Below are 18,732 nucleotides of genomic sequence, written 5' to 3'. Positions count from 1 at the left end.
ATATATATGTATATATATATAGAGTTTTTAAAAACGAAAAAAACTTATCATCATTTGCTCTTGTATTTTTGTAATTTGTCTTAGAATGAAAGATATGTTGACTACTGAATGACAAGTTTTACATACTTGCTCGCATCCCAATCACTAAAAATGAACGAGCTAAATATAAAATGAATATTTAATAGACTAGATGATTGCTACGAGGATTTTTAGTCAGAACCAGTAACTATGATAAGTTATGTTCGTTGATTGTCGCCAGAGATAACGTTGATTTTATTCTTGTTTTAGGTTAAAAATTGTATTAATTAACTGTATTAGTGAAATTATATATCACAACACGACACAGGTATTATAACATCTGCTAATAAAAATTACTTAATATTCAGCAATGTATAATTAATTCGATGCGAATAAGAATTTATAAAATATGACCAAAACATTGTGCGCTTTCGGACAAACAAACAAGGATGCAGAATCAGTGATCTCCGTCCTTCTCATGGCTTTGTATTGCCAAAGATGGCCTCTCGTTCTAATAATATTAGATTGAGTTGTCAACGTAATTTATCAAATTAAAACAGTTCATGTTGTTTTGATGCGAGCAGCTTATTCGGCATTAAGGATCGGTTTATTTGAATCTTTGTTTGTTGAGTTGGAGATACATATAAATTAAAACTCCTTTTTTACAAATATAACGCTTTTTTTAAAGATTTATTCGGGCCGCATTTTAAAGGTACATTGAAATCGCCGTGATCGCTAGAAACGACCATTATTTTTGAAATAGCTCAGCTGCCGCTAAATGCCCAAAGCGCCACCTGGTGGGGCCTCGTGGTGGCCAATTTTTCGCGACGTCAGAATCCTCAACACCGGCTGGGATTTCTCTTAGTTCTTCGGGAACGCGAGAACGAGGTGTACGTTCATCGAATCAGCATCATACAATCAAAATGCCCCGCGAACGTTCTTTCATCATGATCAAGCCTGACGGCGTCCAAAGAGGACTCGTGGGCGAAATCATTTCCAGGTGAGTTTGCTGGGAAAAAGACTTGTGTCTAGCCGCGATTTTGAAAGCTTGTCGCATCAGTGCACAACCAGTGCCATAGGAACGCTATCACTAGGTAAGCAGTTAGCACAGAAGGTTATATACAATATTTTGCAGATCAAAATTGTCAAGTGGAACGGTTAGTGCAACAAATTTCTTTCATTAATTGAAAAAGAAGTCGTGAGCTATTGTGGAAAATAAATGGATATGGAAGACTGAACTTTCAATATGTTAGTATTTCTAGCCATAGAATCCCTTGTAAAAGATCAATATCGATAAAACATTGTTTGAGATTTGTGACAGTCGTCGAGTTTGTATCCTCTTGTAGCCGTCAGGCGCATCAATCGGTCGTTAATCATTTTCAGTTGGTCTCCTCTGATTGACCTTCATTCCTTCTTTGATTGAGTTTCATTTTGATCGCTTGGCTTGGTTGCTTACGTAGTGTTACTGGCTCGCCGGTTGCGGCATTGATAGTCCGTTCAATGTACATTTTGTAGTTTTTGTGCGAGAAAAACTACAATTTTACAGTGTAAAATAGTAATTTAACTATTTTACATTCGCAAACGGACACATCACTTGATTATACCGAATCTTTTTGTGCAGGTCCGTGTTTAGTCAGCAAATTGACTGACTGACTGAGATACCAAGCACGCTCTGTGTTATGTACACTTGGGGGTTTTATATATGAGCATTGTTAAATAATTTGTTCGCACTCATTCGTCGTATACGGTGTTTCAACTAATTGCTCGTATTTCTTTGACGCATATGGATGATAAAAGTCGAGTGAATCTGCTGTAGCACAGTAGACTTTAAGTCACTTGTCGCGCTTTCCTGGAAAATTCTGAACACATATGTTACACTTTAACGCTACCCACGCTTAGTCTATTGGTTGGTCAGTACTCACGCTTAGTCTATTGGTTGGTCAATTGTACAGTCGGACGCCTGCATGCCACAGTGGCACTTAAATTGACTGAAACATGTACAAATGTGAGATCATGAACATTATACTTTAAAGTAGTCACTACATAGGAATGTAGGGAAATGTTAATGAGCCATTGCTGAATCGAGATATATGGGCGTGACTGCTGAAGTACAAGTAAGACTTGTTGCGAAGAGCTGTATTAAAGGAAACACATGTAGCCATACATATGATAACTGCATGAGTATATTAGTTTTTTCTAAATGATGATAATGACAACATTATAAGCCAGGGGTCGCGCACAACTGAGTGGCTTTCCATGTCAATGCCATCCGGTGGTATCGCATATTGTTAATGCTTAGCAGAACCATATAATTGTAATAGTACGTACACAATTAAATAGTTATATTATGTAGAATAGATTTCTAAATTGTTGCAAAAGATTCGAGTGACTGTGCTATTTATAAAAATGGAAATGGTAGTGAATCAAACTGCATTTTATTTGTGGATTTTGTAGGTTCGAGAAAAGGGGCTACAAGCTGGTAGCGATGAAGTTCATGCAGGCTTCAAAAGAACACTTGGAGAAGCACTACGCCGACCTTGTCGGAAGGCCGTTCTTCAATGGCCTTGTCCAGTACATGTCCTCTGGGCCAGTTGTTCCCATGGTTTGGGAGGGCGACGATATTGTCGATACTGGCAGAGCCATCATTGGTGCGACAAACCCACTTCAGTCTGCACCCGGTACCATTCGAGCTGATTACTGCATTAAGGTTACTATTAATACTATTACTATTATTATCCACATGGTGTGCCCAATCATTACAGAGGAACTTTATGACAGCAGAAGTAGGAATTGGACCCAAAGCAGATCCAGTCGGGTAAATTTATGTAGACTGTAGCGAAATCTTATGCGCACAGCGATGAATTCCACGTATTTGATTCAGATAGACAGATATTTGCTTATCCTAAATTGCAGGTAGTGAATGTCGGTATTGTTGTTGGAAAACGTTTGATTTTTTATTGTTTATTGTGTGATATTGTATATCCTGTCATATATTTGTTATCCACTCGTATGTTTACTTCGTCTATTTGAAATACGGGTCTTGTGGGACTTTTGTTTGGAAATTGTGTCGCGACAAAATGTGGCCGATGCTGCTTATGGTGTTAGTGAACGTGTTTATTTCGGCGCGACGAGCAACAGATGGTGTCTGTAACAACATCGTGGAAAATTGTTAAGTTGACCTCAGCTTAAGAAGTACTTTTTAGCTTCAGACGTGATCTGAAAATAGATTTTGGCTTTTTTAGAAGCCAACGTTTATTTTTCCGATAGGAGAGGTTACACACATCCTGATCTGCCAAAACTCGCAGTATCGATGCTCAGTGAAATTGCTAGTAATATGTGAATGATATATATCCTTTAGATGTATTTTTGTGATAATTGTGGACTAACAGAATATAGCGTAAGTATTTTTGTGATGGATGTCGACTAACAGCATATAACGTATCTCATTCGCCAGGTTGGCCGTAACGTGATTCACGGTTCAGACTCTGTTCCATCGGCTGAAAAGGAAATTGCCCTCTGGTTTAAACCCGAAGAGATCGCCGATTACCAGAACTGCACCGAGAGTTGGATCTATGAATGATCTGCAGATGCCAGTGGTCAATAGTGGATATATTTAAATAATACACTCGCCTTGATCGAAAAAGTTCACTTCTCTGAAAATGAGAACTGACGAATTCAACTACTAAATAATAAATGACTTATTCTATCGGATGCACTATCTTCTTCGGGACCAACTTTAAATCTTTTCATTTATATAGCATTTTTTATTGACTCTACATGTTAAAGCAGTATTCATAAGCTGTTGCTGCTATGAGTTAGACATGGAAACACCCTTCTTCGTTTTGAAATCAGTTACTATCCAGCCTTATTGAGTGTTTGATATACGTTGATACGGATTCTCTCTGAAACGGCTGTGACAGTTTTTGGGAGTTTTTGTATAGTAGCCTGACGAGGAATTCCTATAAAAACAACACAATATCGGTGCCTTGCTAAAAAAAACTACTCTGTATTATATTTTGCTTATAAAGAAGTCCATAGGCATGATATGTTATGCCCGTGAACTGTCAGAGAAACCAAAAAGAAAACTGGAAAGTTTTCGACGTTTTCTTTTTGGAAATTGGAACAATGGAAATTATTTTTGGGTCACCCTTGAAGAAATTTTAAACGATCGGATTTTTATTTGCGCTATGGCCGTTGTGTGACTATGGCCCGCTACTATTTTGTTAAGAGAACGGTCGAAAATGCCAAGTGTTTCCACATTAGTTGTTTAGCCTTTCGATTTTGGAAGTGAAGATCAGCCTTTAGTTGAAATAACCGAAGAGGCACAGTAGTTTGCGAACTCATTGCCAACTGACTGAAATTGAGTAATGAAATTGCTGCAACAAGCTAATAGAATTTTTGCTCTATAACAATGCCGTTGCTTATTCAACTGAGCTAATGGGAGAACCGCATTGTTATAATTGTAATGAAAGTGAGGATAGAGGCAATATATCCGTAGAATAATAGAAGAAAACTATCAACTTAAAGAGACAAAATTAGTTCACTTTGAAAGCGAGAGAGACACTGTGCGCACGGGTATTATTGGACGCTTGCAAAATAAGGACAAATGATGTACAGCCTTCAGCTTACGAACCCATCTATAATATAGTTGCACCGATGTACCGTTCAAAACGGGCTGAATAGCAATATTTTAAAGGAAGGAGTCTGTTCTTGTAAATATCAACAAACATTTAGTGACACCTTCTTCGGCGTCGTTATGAGTTTTGCCATACATTCTAAGGCATATTTTTTTATTTGCACATTATTGTCGTATTTGATTTACTTTTCGTCACCCATTATCAACTGTGCAAAAAAATGGCCCGACTCTATTGCGTTTTTCTGGTTCCGCAAGTGGGTTTATGATTGAAAATTTTTTTGCGTCACTTCGTGTGGCACCGTAACATTGAGTTTTTTTCTAGAAGCCAGCTTTCTTAATATTAGTTTAGATGTTTAGTTCTCTGTATGTTATCGTAGCCAGAAAAATGATTAATACTTTTTTGACAGCCTAATATATATAATATGAAGAATGCTTTGAGACTCAGATTACAAAGTTACCTTTTTACTCTAAATTACTGTCAGGTAAATCACTGATGACAAAGTAAAACATTTATTTGAAGGTCTACCGTATTTCAGCATTATGTCCGATACCATCGTTAAATACTGCGTCAAATCGCTAGCTTTCAGCACAAAGTGAGGTCCTCGGGCCACATGCAAACCAAAAACTGCCATTACTCCTCACGATTTTACTATGGTGTAAAAAACTGGTCTTGCTGCTAAAGACCTGAAAGCGATATTAACCAGACTAGTAATAAATCACACCGCAATTATGCTACAAGCAACCCGAGATCCGACACCCGAAACTCAACAAACGTCAGTGAAAGGTAACTACATAGTTGGATACTAAAATTTTTATACAACCCTACGGATGGACACGTATCAAAAAATTTATTTGCAAAATACAAAGCTGTACTAAGATACGAAGAGGTCGGTTTGAAGAAGACAAGGTTGCTTTGTCGAAAAACCCCACCAGTTGCCTATTAACAACTACACTTTACGTCTATAGCTCACATTTCGAGCCTAAGCAAGTCTTGCCAGCTCCGTGACGTATTCAAAGTTTGGTTGCAGTTTGTCGATCAGTTCCGGGCGTAAATTTTTTTAAGACAACCTGCAAAAATGATCCGAATTTTATACTTGCTGGACATCATATCATCTTTCCTGAACGACGCAGGTGATGGCAATAACGGAGAAGTGTGTGAAGTGCTTAGTTTATATCCGTAAGTGAGTGAAATTATAATGCGAATATATAAAACAAGTAGCCTTAGGAAACAGAGGATGCACTTGAAATTATTAATTCATATGAAAGATATAAATAAGCCAGGTTTACAAAATGGTTTTTCAAGTGCTTGTACGTGAAGTAGACATCCAGTCTTAAACTGAACTAGAAGAAAATAGAAAGTACGGTAAACCTTTTATGGCCCTGTGAAGGTGACCGTGATTAACATCCAGAAATCAACTTACTGAATGAAGCTGTTTTACTGCGCTAAAGACGGCGAGTTTTTTTAACAGGATGGAGCAGCTGCACGTTAACATCGTAATTGAGTGTTCTTCGTGTTTTATGTGCGGTAGCTTTTAGGTATTACCTTCAGATGGCTGGTTCATAGCGCGAAATCAAATCTACACGCAGATTCAAACAGATTACCGCGTGTTCGTATATTCAGCTGGCAAACACGTTACCCACTGCGCTATGATAGCAACGATTATTACTGTGACCTAAGAGCATATGTTAACTAGAGTCTTCTGACTAGAGAGGAAAATGGATTGGATGAAGAGGTTTGATAGGATACCTTGTTCGCTCTCCAGACCCGACGCCAGTGGATTTTCTTTTGCGAGTATACCTTAATAACAAAGTTTATATCAAAAAACTGGAAGACTGAAGGATTTGGAAGCTTGTTAAAATGTGTGGATTTTTCATTTTTTAAGGTTATAATTATTGAGAGTTAGTCATCAAATAGCTAGTAGCAGAATTTGACTGCTTAGGATACCTAGGATATAGATGCGGAAAGCACCATCGTAGTAAACGCTATGCTGTTAGAAACATAGGATCTTTAAAACTGTTAAATGAAAGAAGCAGGTTGACTAAAGGACGGATAACGAAATATCCAGATAAAATAATAGCAACTGAAAATAAACCGACCATTGAAATGAATGCATGACCTTACGAAAAAATATACATTTTCTCTAGTATTCTAGTAAATTGTGTCCAAGCAAAGACCTCTTTTCGACTTTAAAAGAGATTTTGGCCCAGTTTCTTATCATGTCCTCGTAAGGCCAAAATGCGAGCGAGCTGAAGGGTGACTGCTTATTAAGTGGTTCTATTTATTAAGTAGCTTACTATGTAGCACGGAAAATAGTCCGATCAGGTCAGAACAGGTCTGAACGAAGTTTAAGAAAACAATCGCTATCTTTTATCAATGTAAGTAAATTTTTTTTACTAACTAAAGTGATGAAAAATATTTTCCTACATTAGACTTTACCGAAGCCGATTAACAAATAGAGGTGCAATCTTGAATTCTCTTGAGTTTAAAAGACTGTTAACAGTCTACAAAACAAGAAAAAAGTCTATATCTGTACAAACGACTCCCATTGGACATCAATCCCATTGGGAAGTAATCCATTTTGGGTCTAATAAAAGCATTAGTCGATATGGATGACCTGATACTGGTCCGATTATCAGAAAAACTGGGTCCGTAATGACCCCAGTTTGAAAGAATATAAGATTTTGAATTGAAAATAAAAATACACTAAATATACGTTCATTCACGAACGATTCGACAATTTTCTAGCTGTAAAATACCAGGCGAAAATTCAACCACAGCCACTTGACCATATGACGGAATACTGACTTTGTAAAAATAGAAGGAAAAATGTCCTCAATTCCTGTAGACGTCTACTCCAAGTGGCCCGAGGTCTAACTTGTCGAAGTATGACATTAACAGCTATACGGTCGCTATGGAAATATTGTCACGTTGTGGTAATTTCACAACGCTGGTAAGCGACAATGGGTCAAATTTACAGTTCAAACATTTAACGATTTTAAGAAATCGATTTGAATAACATCTTTGAATCTCTCCGTACCACCCTCAATTTGATAGACTGGCAGAGAAATTTGTCGATTCATTTAAAAGGAATCATAAAAAGCTGGGGCGAACGAAAGATCAAAATGAGGTCTGCGATTTTTTTCCCCATCTTCACTAGCGGGGGTCTACCTGAGCTATCATTGGATGACTAAATTGAAAACGATTTCTTGATGTCCAGGAAGGAGCAAGTAATATCAGGCTTAACTCAAGAATATCGTTAAAAAATCACACTGATCAAAGCATATGAGTTATAGAATTTCGAGATCAAAGGCATCATAATCAGGTACTAATTAGGAAAAATTGGGAACGGTTGTGTATACCGCGAAGGTAGGCGGACGGATCTGGATCCGTCATTCTAACCAACTAAAACGGAGAGATACACCTTTTTCAAATGTTACGTTTAGAAAACTACTGCCTACGAAAAAGCTGCACGATTTGACTCGGAAAGACCAGCACACCATTCTTGATGACCAGAACACAACGAATACGAAAAGTACCGATAACGTTAATTTATAATGGACGTGAAAAAAGTAATCGAACATTTAAAAATGTTTTCAAAGAAGGTAATGTGGAATATGGAGTTGTGTATATATATATTTATCTAACTATGTCTATCCAATTATGAAGTTTTCGTGTTCCCCTAAACGACCTTCTAGGGATCAGATACGTCAAGAGTTAATACCCGAACTGGTTTTTATTAGCGAAGTTATTATAATTGATAAGTTAGGGCTAATTTGGTTGACCGTGAGCTGCTCAAGTTTTAACGTCCCCAATGCAATGTAACACAGTGGAAATACAAGCGGGAGGGACACACATTTCAACCCTGACAGGTTCCTGACGCAACGTTCGAGTAACGGCGTACAAGGTGATTTAAAGTGGATTCTATAGTTTCAGGTTCAGATTTTCAGGTGTGTTTTTCAAGTATCGATTTTTCTTCCACAAATCGGGCAGAGCATTTTTTTCTAGATTAATCCTACCACCTTTTCTGTAAATTTAAAGCATTCAATTAATATATATTTAATAAAATTGTTTTTAGTTATATTTTACAAATTAAAGTCTGAGTCCTGATTATAACTAAAATGTATTAACAACAAAAAGCGTTTAGCAGTAGAAAGTTCTGAGATTTAAAATAAGCGTAACTACCCAGTCCGCCAAAACCAATACGGGATTTTACCGAATTTTGAATACAGTCGGTTTATTCTCGTAATAATTGCAAGGGCCTCTAAAATCAGCTATTAATAGAATAGGATCGGAAAAAAGGCTACTTTCCTGTTGCGGAATTTTACAGTTGGAGTTTCTTTAACTTCTAATTCGCCATAACGATACGACCTATTTTTTGAAAGGAAAGATGTGTTCGTACAGTTTTTTAGCTCTTTTATTAATTCTGCTACAGATGTTTACTAAACTAACCTCTTCATGCATAATCTTAGAAGATATAAAGAATTATAATTTTACCGTTTTTAACAGTAGCCAGTCAGTCAGTCAATCAATAATATATAAAAATATTATGTTTTTGATTAATGGCCATATTTTTTCTTAGTTATAGGAGAAACGGCAAAGACGTAGGTTCTTATTAGAGAATAAACATTTCCGTAATAGCAAAAGGTATTGTGTAAACGCCTTACTTTAACAATGCAAAGCTATATTAGCCCACAGCGGCTGTTTAAAATGAACAGACGTATCCTTAGAGTGGATTACTGGCCACTAAGTCGTAGTAAAAGATGTGCTTTGTAATACCAGTTTTTAAAGGCCCCTTAAAAGCTTTGCAGTTAAGATTCTATGTACCTTCTATAATCCGTTCAGATTCATTCAATCATATGATGGTATGTCCGGTCCAGTTTCTGATTAGGAGCGAACTAATTTTTCTTATTTGTTGCCTATCTTAATAACCACTGTTTATTTGTTGAAACATTTCTCTTTTATTTCCTACATTGCAAATGTCAAGTTTAGTGCACAACCTTCATTTGTCTTAGTCTTGAGTTCCTTTTGAATGTATGTATGCAGCACTAAGGGCAGTGAAATCGCACTTTTAAAAGCGGCCGCTCCTGCCTAACTATCTTACCTATGTACGAAAATTTCCCTTACATATCATAGGAGAACATAAATTATGTGTTGTATATAAAATTTTTATTAATTTAGCCGTTTATAACCATTTTATACATAATCCCACCATACGGTGGTTTAGAGGCATGAGAAGTGCTGTCTTATGCGTTTAACTTTTTTCACATGATCTGTCCATCAGCAGTATCTATAAACACTGAGTTATTTTAAACAAATACAGGAATATAGGGCTGGATCTGTGCGCGTGTGCTGGTAAGTGTTGCCACTTGTTGAAATGGAGAAATTTGTGGAATCTGGGCACGAAAACGGTGCGGCTGTATTTTTACCGCTGGAAATGATGGCACTTTGCCAGAAACGGTAAGCTGAGGGCTGGAAGCTGAAGGCGCACTGTCCTGCAAAGGAACTACAGGTACCGGAACCAACCCGTTAACGGAGTAGCTATGGACACCACTGTACGCGGCCATATGCTGCGTTGGCAGAGGTACAAAAAAAACAGCTGCGAGAAGGTCCTGAGATCGAGGTGGCGTCACCTGTGATAAAACACAAGTCGCATTGGTACATTGAAGATCATTGGTGAATGAAGATTCAGTTCAGCCAATTTACGATTAGACATAGACGAGCGTCTAGTAACTTTGCTGTAAATTGTGCTGAGCGTAACTGTTTTCCGATATACCATAAATTAAGCCCTATTTAAGTAGGATAATACTCCCTACATCATGAAAATATAAATAACGCGTGACAATATATGCAGGTTTACTTTACCTGGAGTGGCAAATGCTGAGATACTATCGGATATTGAGCCATCATTCCATTATCGCTGGCATTAATGATCGGCTCAACGAGCAGCGGCATTGCTGGATCCGAGGATCCAGACGGCAATGAAACGGGCGCGGTCTGCGAAGTAGATTCTACCTCCTTGACATCTGAATCTTCATCTTTCTGATGATTCGATAGTGCTTCATCAATACGACGAACCGCAATCTTCTTCTCAACAGTCTTTGCAGGAGCTTCGGTCGCGACTGGAGCCGACGATGTCGCCCCGAGGGAAGCAGCCGACACGGCAACCGGTTGTGCCTAAACACATACATTACGCATACATTAGTCTACTAATCTATAAATATACGTTAGATAAAGCATTTTGGTGCGTTGTGATACGGGGAAGAATGATCTAACTTGTAAAGACCTTTATTTTAAGTGTATCGCATATACAATATAATGTCAATAATATAGTGCGAATATATTATGACAAATATGTGTGTTTTATTATGTACCCGAATATCTAAACCCATTAACCACTTAAAATATTCTCTTATTTATTTTTTTTTTTGTAATATGGATTCACCTTTCAACTTGCCCGTATGATATACAGTCTACAAATTGATTTTACCTGGGCCACGAGTACTGTGTGATGTCCAGGAGTAACCTGATGTGGATCCTGATCCTTGACTTCAACGGATGCTCGGAATCCATTCTCATCGGCAATGTAGTTAACTACTCGCTGAGTGCCGTCGGCTTCTGTGACACCATACGCGCCGAGCTTCATTCCGGGACTGCCCGATTCCTCATGGAATGATGAAGCACCCTCGTTGATAGCGTATCCGAACGCATAGTTGCCCTTATTCTGCAAGCACGCACACATTCGCAAGATTATAACAGCTCCGATGGTACCTTCTACATCATGAGCCTAGTCCTCAGAAATATTAGCTGTTGTAGATGCACTTTTTATCGCCCTCTTATGCAGACGTAGCACCTTTAGAAAAATGCTATGGTTAAGTTGTCCATAAGAATATAATATAAGAAAATATATATTTAGCTTAGTCTCTTGTATGGTATATCTGTAAATATTAACTTAGTATATCCTTGTCTAGACAACTAAATAATGCTACTCACATCTTCTGTTCTATAACTTCTGTTTTGCTTTTGCGGCATAGCGCTGGTTAGGTGACATGTCGCTATAACAACAAGCGCGGAGATCTGCATTAGACTTTTCATTTTTGTGATGTTGTGCAGGGTTTACGACTGTACTGCGTACGTCAGGTTCTTTCCTCAGTCAGAATTTCACTGAGCTTCACCTGACTGACTGAGCTTTTTTATACAGAGATGGGTAGTGTAGCGGTAAGGAACGAGATCTACATGATTTGACCAAAGCTTGGACTTACTTCAAAAAGTGGCTATACGTACCATCTAATGCTAGCATTTGTGATTGTAAAGAATTACGTCGTTCATTGGCGAGTCAAAACAAAAAAGAAGAATCGCACGCAAATCAATAACACCTTCTAATTCGAGTTCCCTATCGTTTTCGTACTTCAAGAGAGTTTGAATGTTGGGCAGATTACTGCGGCAGTTTCCTGTTTACAACCCGGCAATCTGGTACAAGAGTTGATCTCTCCACCAGAAGACAAGTGGCACCTTTGGGAGTTCTCGCAGCTACGAATCGATAAAAAACATATAAACCTGAGATGAGTAGAAAGAAGATAAATGCTGACGAAAAGACCGGAAGTAACATTACAAGTTGAAAGTCCGATTCGGAGCTGGCTCCGTAGAACCGGCTACTGAGCAGGTTAAACCATCGGTTTCCAAATTTTTTAATAAGATGTATTAGAGTTGTGCTGGTAATGATCCATCTTTAGCAACTGATGATTCTGAATGGTTTATGACGCATATTGCTAAAAAGCATAACCGCAATAGGATTTTTTTTTATTTTAGAAAACGGCTTAATCGTTTAAGCTAGAAAGACGGTCAAGTGTAGTAGCCATACGTCCTCGTAAAAGTTGATACAAGCGCATAATATTAATGATGCGTTTGTTAAATAGCGATATACATTCATGTGGGTTGATTTTCAGGTTTCTTAAAACTTATTGATCCTTGACGCGTAGACCGGAAATACGGCATAACGGTCGTCTCCTTAGCCCCCTTTTAATATCGAGTGGTCCCTCCCTGTCTGGTCATTGACCTATGCTATTTCTGGTTGATGCTTATCTAACTTTTGGCTATCGCATCAGACTTGCGTAACATTCTTTACTATGATCAGCTCTGTGCATTTACGGATTTGACATCACTAACATCACGGTAATCCTGTTACAAAGTATCTTATCTTGTTAGTTAGCTTACAAAAAGTCGACGGTGAAATACACACACACACACTTAGACTATACAGATATGAAGATGATTTTAAATCGTACAGGCTCGACGCGATGTTTTCGGTGCTGGGTTGCCGACAAACAAATGAGTAAGAAGATGGGCAAAAAAAGACGGAGACAGACAGACAGACAGGCAAACAACTCTCGGGCTAAACGGGTCTACCGCTTCATCCGAAGACAGATAGGCATCAGGGGGCTACGTCAGCCATCTGCGCCAGTAGCACGCAATGCCTAGCACTTTTACATGACTACATACACAGTACTAAAAGATAAAGAACAGTAATATTGTGCTATTGATTGTACCCTAGATAGGCAATCAGGTTGCCGAGATATGACAAATAGGTAAAAACAAATAGTATATTATATAACTAAACTATATATCTGTTGCACTACTATGTTACCAAATGTCCAGTATTAGCCTTCAAAGAATTTGCTACACCCGAAAAGAGATACTCAGCGTATCCCTTAATCTGTTGTGTTCTCCGTGTCTGTCTTTCTCCACATGGAAACAAAATCGACTCCTGTCCTTTATATGCAGCTGAAAATAAACAGCCGCAGTAATACAATGTAATCATTAGTAGCCTATTCATTAATTAATGGACCTATCATTCACTGGAACAAGTATACACGTTATTCTATTACAAACACCAACAATCCCGGTTTAAGCGGCCGTATGTATGCATCACTTTTTTGGCTTACTTTTACTTTAATATATAATTGAGTTCCTTTCGAATAGGATACATAATATCTTCGCGCAGAAATCACGCTCACTCTGTTCACGTGTTACCGAAATTTTTCGACTGACTATACTAGATGAAAATATTCAACGATGAAGTGTGTGTTTATCATTAAAGTTTGATGAAAAGGAACTCAGCAACGGCAACTAATATGAATGAAACTAATAAATAATAAGTCTCTATGGTTAAGGGGCTTTATTTAAATAATAGAAATAATAACATTAGAAAATGTTATTTTAACTGTACATCACTGTGTTTTACTAAATCAGAGCCAGCCATGCTAAGTGCGAGATACAGATCGCTAACGGGTTGGTAATGATCTAAACAATATGACCAGTTAAATGCGTTTTTGTCAGTGTCATTCGGCCACAACCTTCCCTTAGCAACAGAAAGCAGACCGATACAGACATCCCAGAAAACTGCATGACCAGGCAACCGGTTCTTGCTGAAGACCCCCGAAGAGTTCTTGCGAAGATTTTTGTCGAAAAACGATTATATTATACCGAAATGGCTTTCGATTTTGGTCCGTCTAACCGCCAGCAATTGACGCGTCACAAACTAAGACGTAGGACTTGTCGCTTGATTCAATGAAAGATTCGTTCGAATGCTACACGAAATTGAGGCAAGAAATATGGTTGCTTAAACAGCTATCCAAGAGCTTGTGCTGTCGACCGTTTTTAGGAGTGCGTCCGGTATTGCGAGAGAAAATTAAAACAGCTATTGATAGCTAATCTGAAAAATTGTAATTAGTGCTACAAGTGAAGGATAAGTAAGATAAAATTGTTGAAGTGGATTTTCATAGCATGAATAGACAGGGGGGGCCTTGTCAAAACACAGCAGGAAAAGGCTCCAGGTACAGGTTCCGGATAAAGCTTCACCCAGGGAGGTACCTTATGTCTTTCTATTCGTTCCTGTTATGATGTGCTAGCACACTTCCGCTTAACCTCGACATTTTCTATTCCTTTTTCCAATAACCTACTTAAAAACATCGAACATCATTATACCAATATAAGGTGTGGGTGGCTCCAGTGCAAACTGTTATTAATTTCTAGCAATTAAATATCAAAATATATATTGACAATAATGAACGTTTAACTGAATATATAGAAAAAAGTGAATATAAACTGATTGAATATGGTCGAATTTTCCACATTGGCTATATGTGAAATATAGAAAAGCGCAAATATGTGTAATAATGGTAAAACTTTGTTATGTTTGAAACAGAGCCCGAAAGTACAGTAAAATCGAAGTAAATATTAGTATTATCAATTCAAGATTCAATATTGTTGTCGTGCTAGGGACGCGCGTATTGCTAGGGCGAAGGACGTGCACACACACGTACCGGGTGTATTATTTTCAATTTCGACAGTTATCACTCGTATTTCTTGGTCAAGCACGGCGGTGGCGACACCAACAGCATTGACAGTTAATACTGTCTCACACTCATGGCTTGTGGATATCTGCACGTATCGGCGTGTCTATGTGTACTCTCACTTAGGTATGCAATGTAAAATCGTAGTAAAAGGTACACATCGTTCTGATTTTATATAGTAGATATTATGCTAGATTTGTAACGTGGTTAACATGCAAGAACGCTTGAATTCTCAGAATTATTACTTAATCCATATCGATATAGAGTCTCGTGGCAGTTGGGGACCCCACGTTTTAGATCTATTTACGAAGCAAAAGAAACAAAGACTGTCTCCACAAACGGAAGATTCAACTGTGCAGCCCAACGAGGAAACATTAATACTATTTTTATATGCCTATTTTACCATATTTGAAATACTATTAGAGAGTTAGGGTTTCTATCTAACGCAATAATGTCTATCTCAGGAACTTTAATGGTTTTATTGGTAAAATCAGAATACCTTATGTATTCTTAAAGCGTAATATTATAAGAATAGAAATATGGTATTATAGTGTTTCTGTTATAGATGTGTCACGTAGTTAAGCTTGCTTCTTTATTTGTAATCGCTTGCCTGTATCCTGCTACTCTAATTTGATGTGAAATGAAGACTCCTCAACGGTGATAAGACTTTTGCCTCACCCAGTAAGAAAAAGTGATATTGCATATTTATTCGCAGCACTAATGACAAAATTAATTTGAGGGAGTCACTAGACTATTATTATGAACATCGAGTTTCGCTGACCTAAATGTCCCCTGAAATACAAAACGATCTGACACAGCATGGTGCTATCGCCGCTTGAATTCAGCTTATAACAGGACCTTTAATAACAACAGCAGTAGTCAGTCAAGCGTTTAAACGAACTCGATGGAGTCTAAGACACCTTCTGCGGCCGTGGCGTTCCGTAATTTTCTTGGTTTTGCTGGCAGATATAAATGAGATAGAGAAAGGGTAGCGATTTTTTTACAGTAGGTTCCAAACAAAATGCTAATGCATCTGCGTGTATGTATGACACCCCGCCATTTCACGACGCGGCTACGTAGAAACGGAAGGTGAAATCTCCAACAGCGGAGCGATGGCGGCAGTTCGCACAAAAGCTCATTATGGAGTCGGATGACGGAGGTCGGCGTAGTTTCGTGTCGTAGCTACCTAAAAATTGTTGAAAATTACTACAGAATAGTTTCTTAATTTAATAGTGAGTAGGGCGTGACGTCCCTTACGAAGCTCGATAGAAACTACCGTAAAAGCGAAAAAAAAAACTGCAATAAATACGTTCTAAATAGGCTGACCTTGAAAACAAACATGACGATATCTTGGCTCGCTTCTATATTCCTTTTGATTGGAAGTAGTGAATGCTCAGGTAGGTTTCTTGAATATTCGCTAACTTTACTGCTTTATTATCACATGGGCCACACTTGATCGATTTTCCTCGTTCAAAAGGTGATCTGTATTTTATGACCTGACTGAACAAATTGAGTATGGGCAATTCGCCACTTATGTCGATCATAACTTACGAAACTGATTCTTTCACTTTTCGTTCGGAAGTTACTTAGAAAAATTTTTATGTGGTACTACTTTCGCATCCTACAGAAGACCAGCAATACTTTTTTTCACAGCCACATTTCCATTAATGATATTAACGCTAGTGTTAAATAATAATACTAATAATAAGTCTGTGTATTAGCAGGGAGCTTATTCTACTAATAGTTACTACGTAATATCGTGCTTTTGTAGGAATATATACATAAATATGGCTATTGCGCAAGACTGGAGTGATTTATAAAAATATAAGTTACGTTCTAGATTAGAATTCATTTTGTTCAATTCGAAATCGAGGAATGATTCAATTTTTGGAAATAAGACGTTGAAGTGACAGCACTGATTTATGGGTATTCTAGGATATGCTAATCTACGTATAAAATGTGCGCCTACATTTCAGTGAAACGTGCCCTTACTAAGCTACCTATTTAAGAACTCCAACGATTCTTTGCTCTGAGCCCTTGAGCTGTCGAAAGTTAGCCATATTTTTTCTTTTTATTCTACCCTAAATTGATTGTAATGATAGATTTTTTGCATCAATTCACGATTTTGGTCCTTTAGCTTGCTGGTAACATGGCGACGCCCTACACTAAAATCAGGTCAAATGAGACTGCTTTTATGCTATGTTTTACCTGGATTTAAAGCAGCATTGTAAGTATCGTAAAAGTAGCAGTTGCGCATTGGAAGTTCATTAATTGCCGACCCAGTGTCTACAATATGTAGGTGTGTATACTGTATATGTGTTATCAATTTCATAGGAAAATATATCGACAAGTTCCGTCAAGGTTGCCACATCATCGATCAACTATCCAATATTAGAATAGAAAGGATTGCTGTTAGCGCGCATTAGTACGCAACCGTGCCAATGCTTCCGTGTGCTGCTGCCGTGCAACTTGTAAAATGATTTCCTTACGCATACTGTATGATCTATACGTATATTTATGAATAATGACAAACCTGTAATACGCACACGAAAAAGTTAGTGCTATTTACTAAATAAGAATTCGGATGCAGGTTAAGTTGGGTGCTTGCCTAAGGTGTCACATCAAAGATCCTAGGGTCATTATGACCAAACTGCATGCAAGCCGTATTGAAAAATTAGCGTAAATAATATTACGTTTCCTTATCGTACGTTTCCGTAGGTATTCGATCAGCCACCTCTACAGAACAATTACTTACTCTGCAGCATTTGATAGTGTCAAAAAACAAACCTATGTAACTCTGATAAAGGTTAAAGCAATAGGACACTATAGGCTTGACCTAGCCAGACACCTTCGTTGCAGATATTTCCCGCCATGACGTTGATTTGCCCCACCTTTCGGGGCCGGACGTGGCGGACATCGTGAGGCAACTCGGTGGACTTAATTTCAGCCTTAACAGTAAACCCATAACCAATGGAGAACCCAAGTGCAAACCAGGACTTGAGTACGAGAGCAAAAGCGGATACTGTGTCGGTCTGTAAACTCTACAACGTACCTAATAGGCACTGTCTAAAGGCAAACGTAGGCCTTCAGTTTCTTGGCTAGAGCTCTTGCATTGACCCTGATGTGCCATGAGTGCAGTAAATAATTACGCCACTATATTCGTGTGCTGCGGAATGGTGAACCCCTACTATCTAATATTTGAAGCTGATTTTACTTACTCCATCATGAGTGAGCATGGCCATATGTCTATATAATCTTAAATAACTCTAATGTCAATAGATAACTACAGCTATAAACCTATTAAACAAAGAATAGTGCTTAGGTGGCAGAGAATTTTGGGCGAAAAGCAGTTAGTTTTCGATGATCTCCCTTGATAGGTTGGTGAAAAAAAATGGTGCCGTGATGCATGGCCCTTGAGGTTACGTCTAAAAAGAGATTTGTGCACTAGGCAGCAAAGCGCCCAAAACGATTTAAATTTGGCATTCAGAGCAGTAAGCTACTTTTTTCCATATTTATCCGATGCAGATGTCAACGAGTGTGAGCGTGGCACTCACAACTGTAGCCATGTGGCGCTATGCGTAAACCATGCAGGATCTTTCGAGTGTGTCAAGTTGGCACGAAAATCTGTTTCATGTCTTCCTGGATATCGTTTTAATTGGCATCTTGGTGAATGCCTTGGTAAGGCAGAAACGTACCATAAATTCCACTACTGCAATATGTGTACATAT

The 18,732-nt window shown here is 38.1% G+C and overlaps 3 protein-coding genes across 6 annotated transcripts in view; 2 read left to right on the top strand and 1 right to left on the bottom strand.

Moving 5' to 3' along the window:
- The first annotated feature begins 821 nt into the window (after nt 1–821).
- awd (nucleoside diphosphate kinase) lies at nt 822–3,752 on the top strand. The gene is made up of 3 exons (XM_022840685.2): nt 822–1,018; nt 2,473–2,725; nt 3,473–3,752. The coding sequence occupies exons 1-3, from the start codon at nt 942–944 to the stop codon at nt 3,596–3,598; spliced, it is 456 nt and encodes a 151-aa protein (XP_022696420.1). The 5' UTR covers nt 822–941; the 3' UTR covers nt 3,599–3,752.
- Nucleotides 3,753–9,799: 6,047 nt separating this feature from the next.
- LOC111264614 (uncharacterized) lies at nt 9,800–11,835 on the bottom strand. The gene is made up of 4 exons (XM_022840674.2): nt 11,646–11,835; nt 11,143–11,376; nt 10,518–10,829; nt 9,800–10,285 (listed from the first exon to the last, which is right to left on the bottom strand). The coding sequence occupies exons 1-4, from the start codon at nt 11,745–11,747 to the stop codon at nt 9,962–9,964; spliced, it is 972 nt and encodes a 323-aa protein (XP_022696409.1). The 5' UTR covers nt 11,748–11,835; the 3' UTR covers nt 9,800–9,961.
- Nucleotides 11,836–16,043: 4,208 nt separating this feature from the next.
- Nucleotides 16,044–18,732, top strand: part of LOC111264566 (fibulin-7) — a 6,075-nt gene continuing 3,386 nt past the window's right edge. The window contains exons 1-3 of one of the 4 annotated variants that reach the window (XM_022840598.2): nt 16,044–16,401; nt 17,864–18,034; nt 18,530–18,682. In XM_022840598.2, the coding sequence (XP_022696333.1) occupies nt 16,344–16,401; nt 17,864–18,034; nt 18,530–18,682 (382 nt within the window). In that variant the 5' untranslated portion in view covers nt 16,044–16,343. The other 3 variants (XM_022840618.2, XM_022840607.2, XM_022840626.2) reach the window with 3 other exon arrangements.

Source organism: Varroa jacobsoni, unplaced genomic scaffold (assembly GCF_002532875.2).
Source record: "Varroa jacobsoni isolate VJ856 unplaced genomic scaffold, vjacob_1.0 scaffold_97, whole genome shotgun sequence".
Classification (NCBI taxonomy): Eukaryota; Metazoa; Arthropoda; class Arachnida; order Mesostigmata; family Varroidae; genus Varroa; species Varroa jacobsoni.
The sequence above is the reverse complement of the archived record's forward strand: the minus strand, read 5'-3'. Positions and strand labels throughout refer to the sequence as shown.

Coding starts and splice junctions, on each gene's coding strand:
- awd (XM_022840685.2), top strand. CDS start 942: ATGCCCCGCGAACGTTCTTTCATCATGATCAAGCCTGACGGCGTCCAA. Junction 1,019..2,472: donor GTGGGCGAAATCATTTCCAG/GTGAGTTTGCTG, acceptor TGGATTTTGTAG/GTTCGAGAAAAGGGGCTACA. Junction 2,726..3,472: donor GAGCTGATTACTGCATTAAG/GTTACTATTAAT, acceptor CTCATTCGCCAG/GTTGGCCGTAACGTGATTCA.
- LOC111264614 (XM_022840674.2), bottom strand. CDS start 11,747: ATGAAAAGTCTAATGCAGATCTCCGCGCTTGTTGTTATAGCGACATGT. Junction 10,830..11,142: donor ACACAGTACTCGTGGCCCAG/GTAAAATCAATT, acceptor GTATGTGTTTAG/GCACAACCGGTTGCCGTGTC. Junction 10,286..10,517: donor CTCAGCATTTGCCACTCCAG/GTAAAGTAAACC, acceptor GTTTTATCACAG/GTGACGCCACCTCGATCTCA.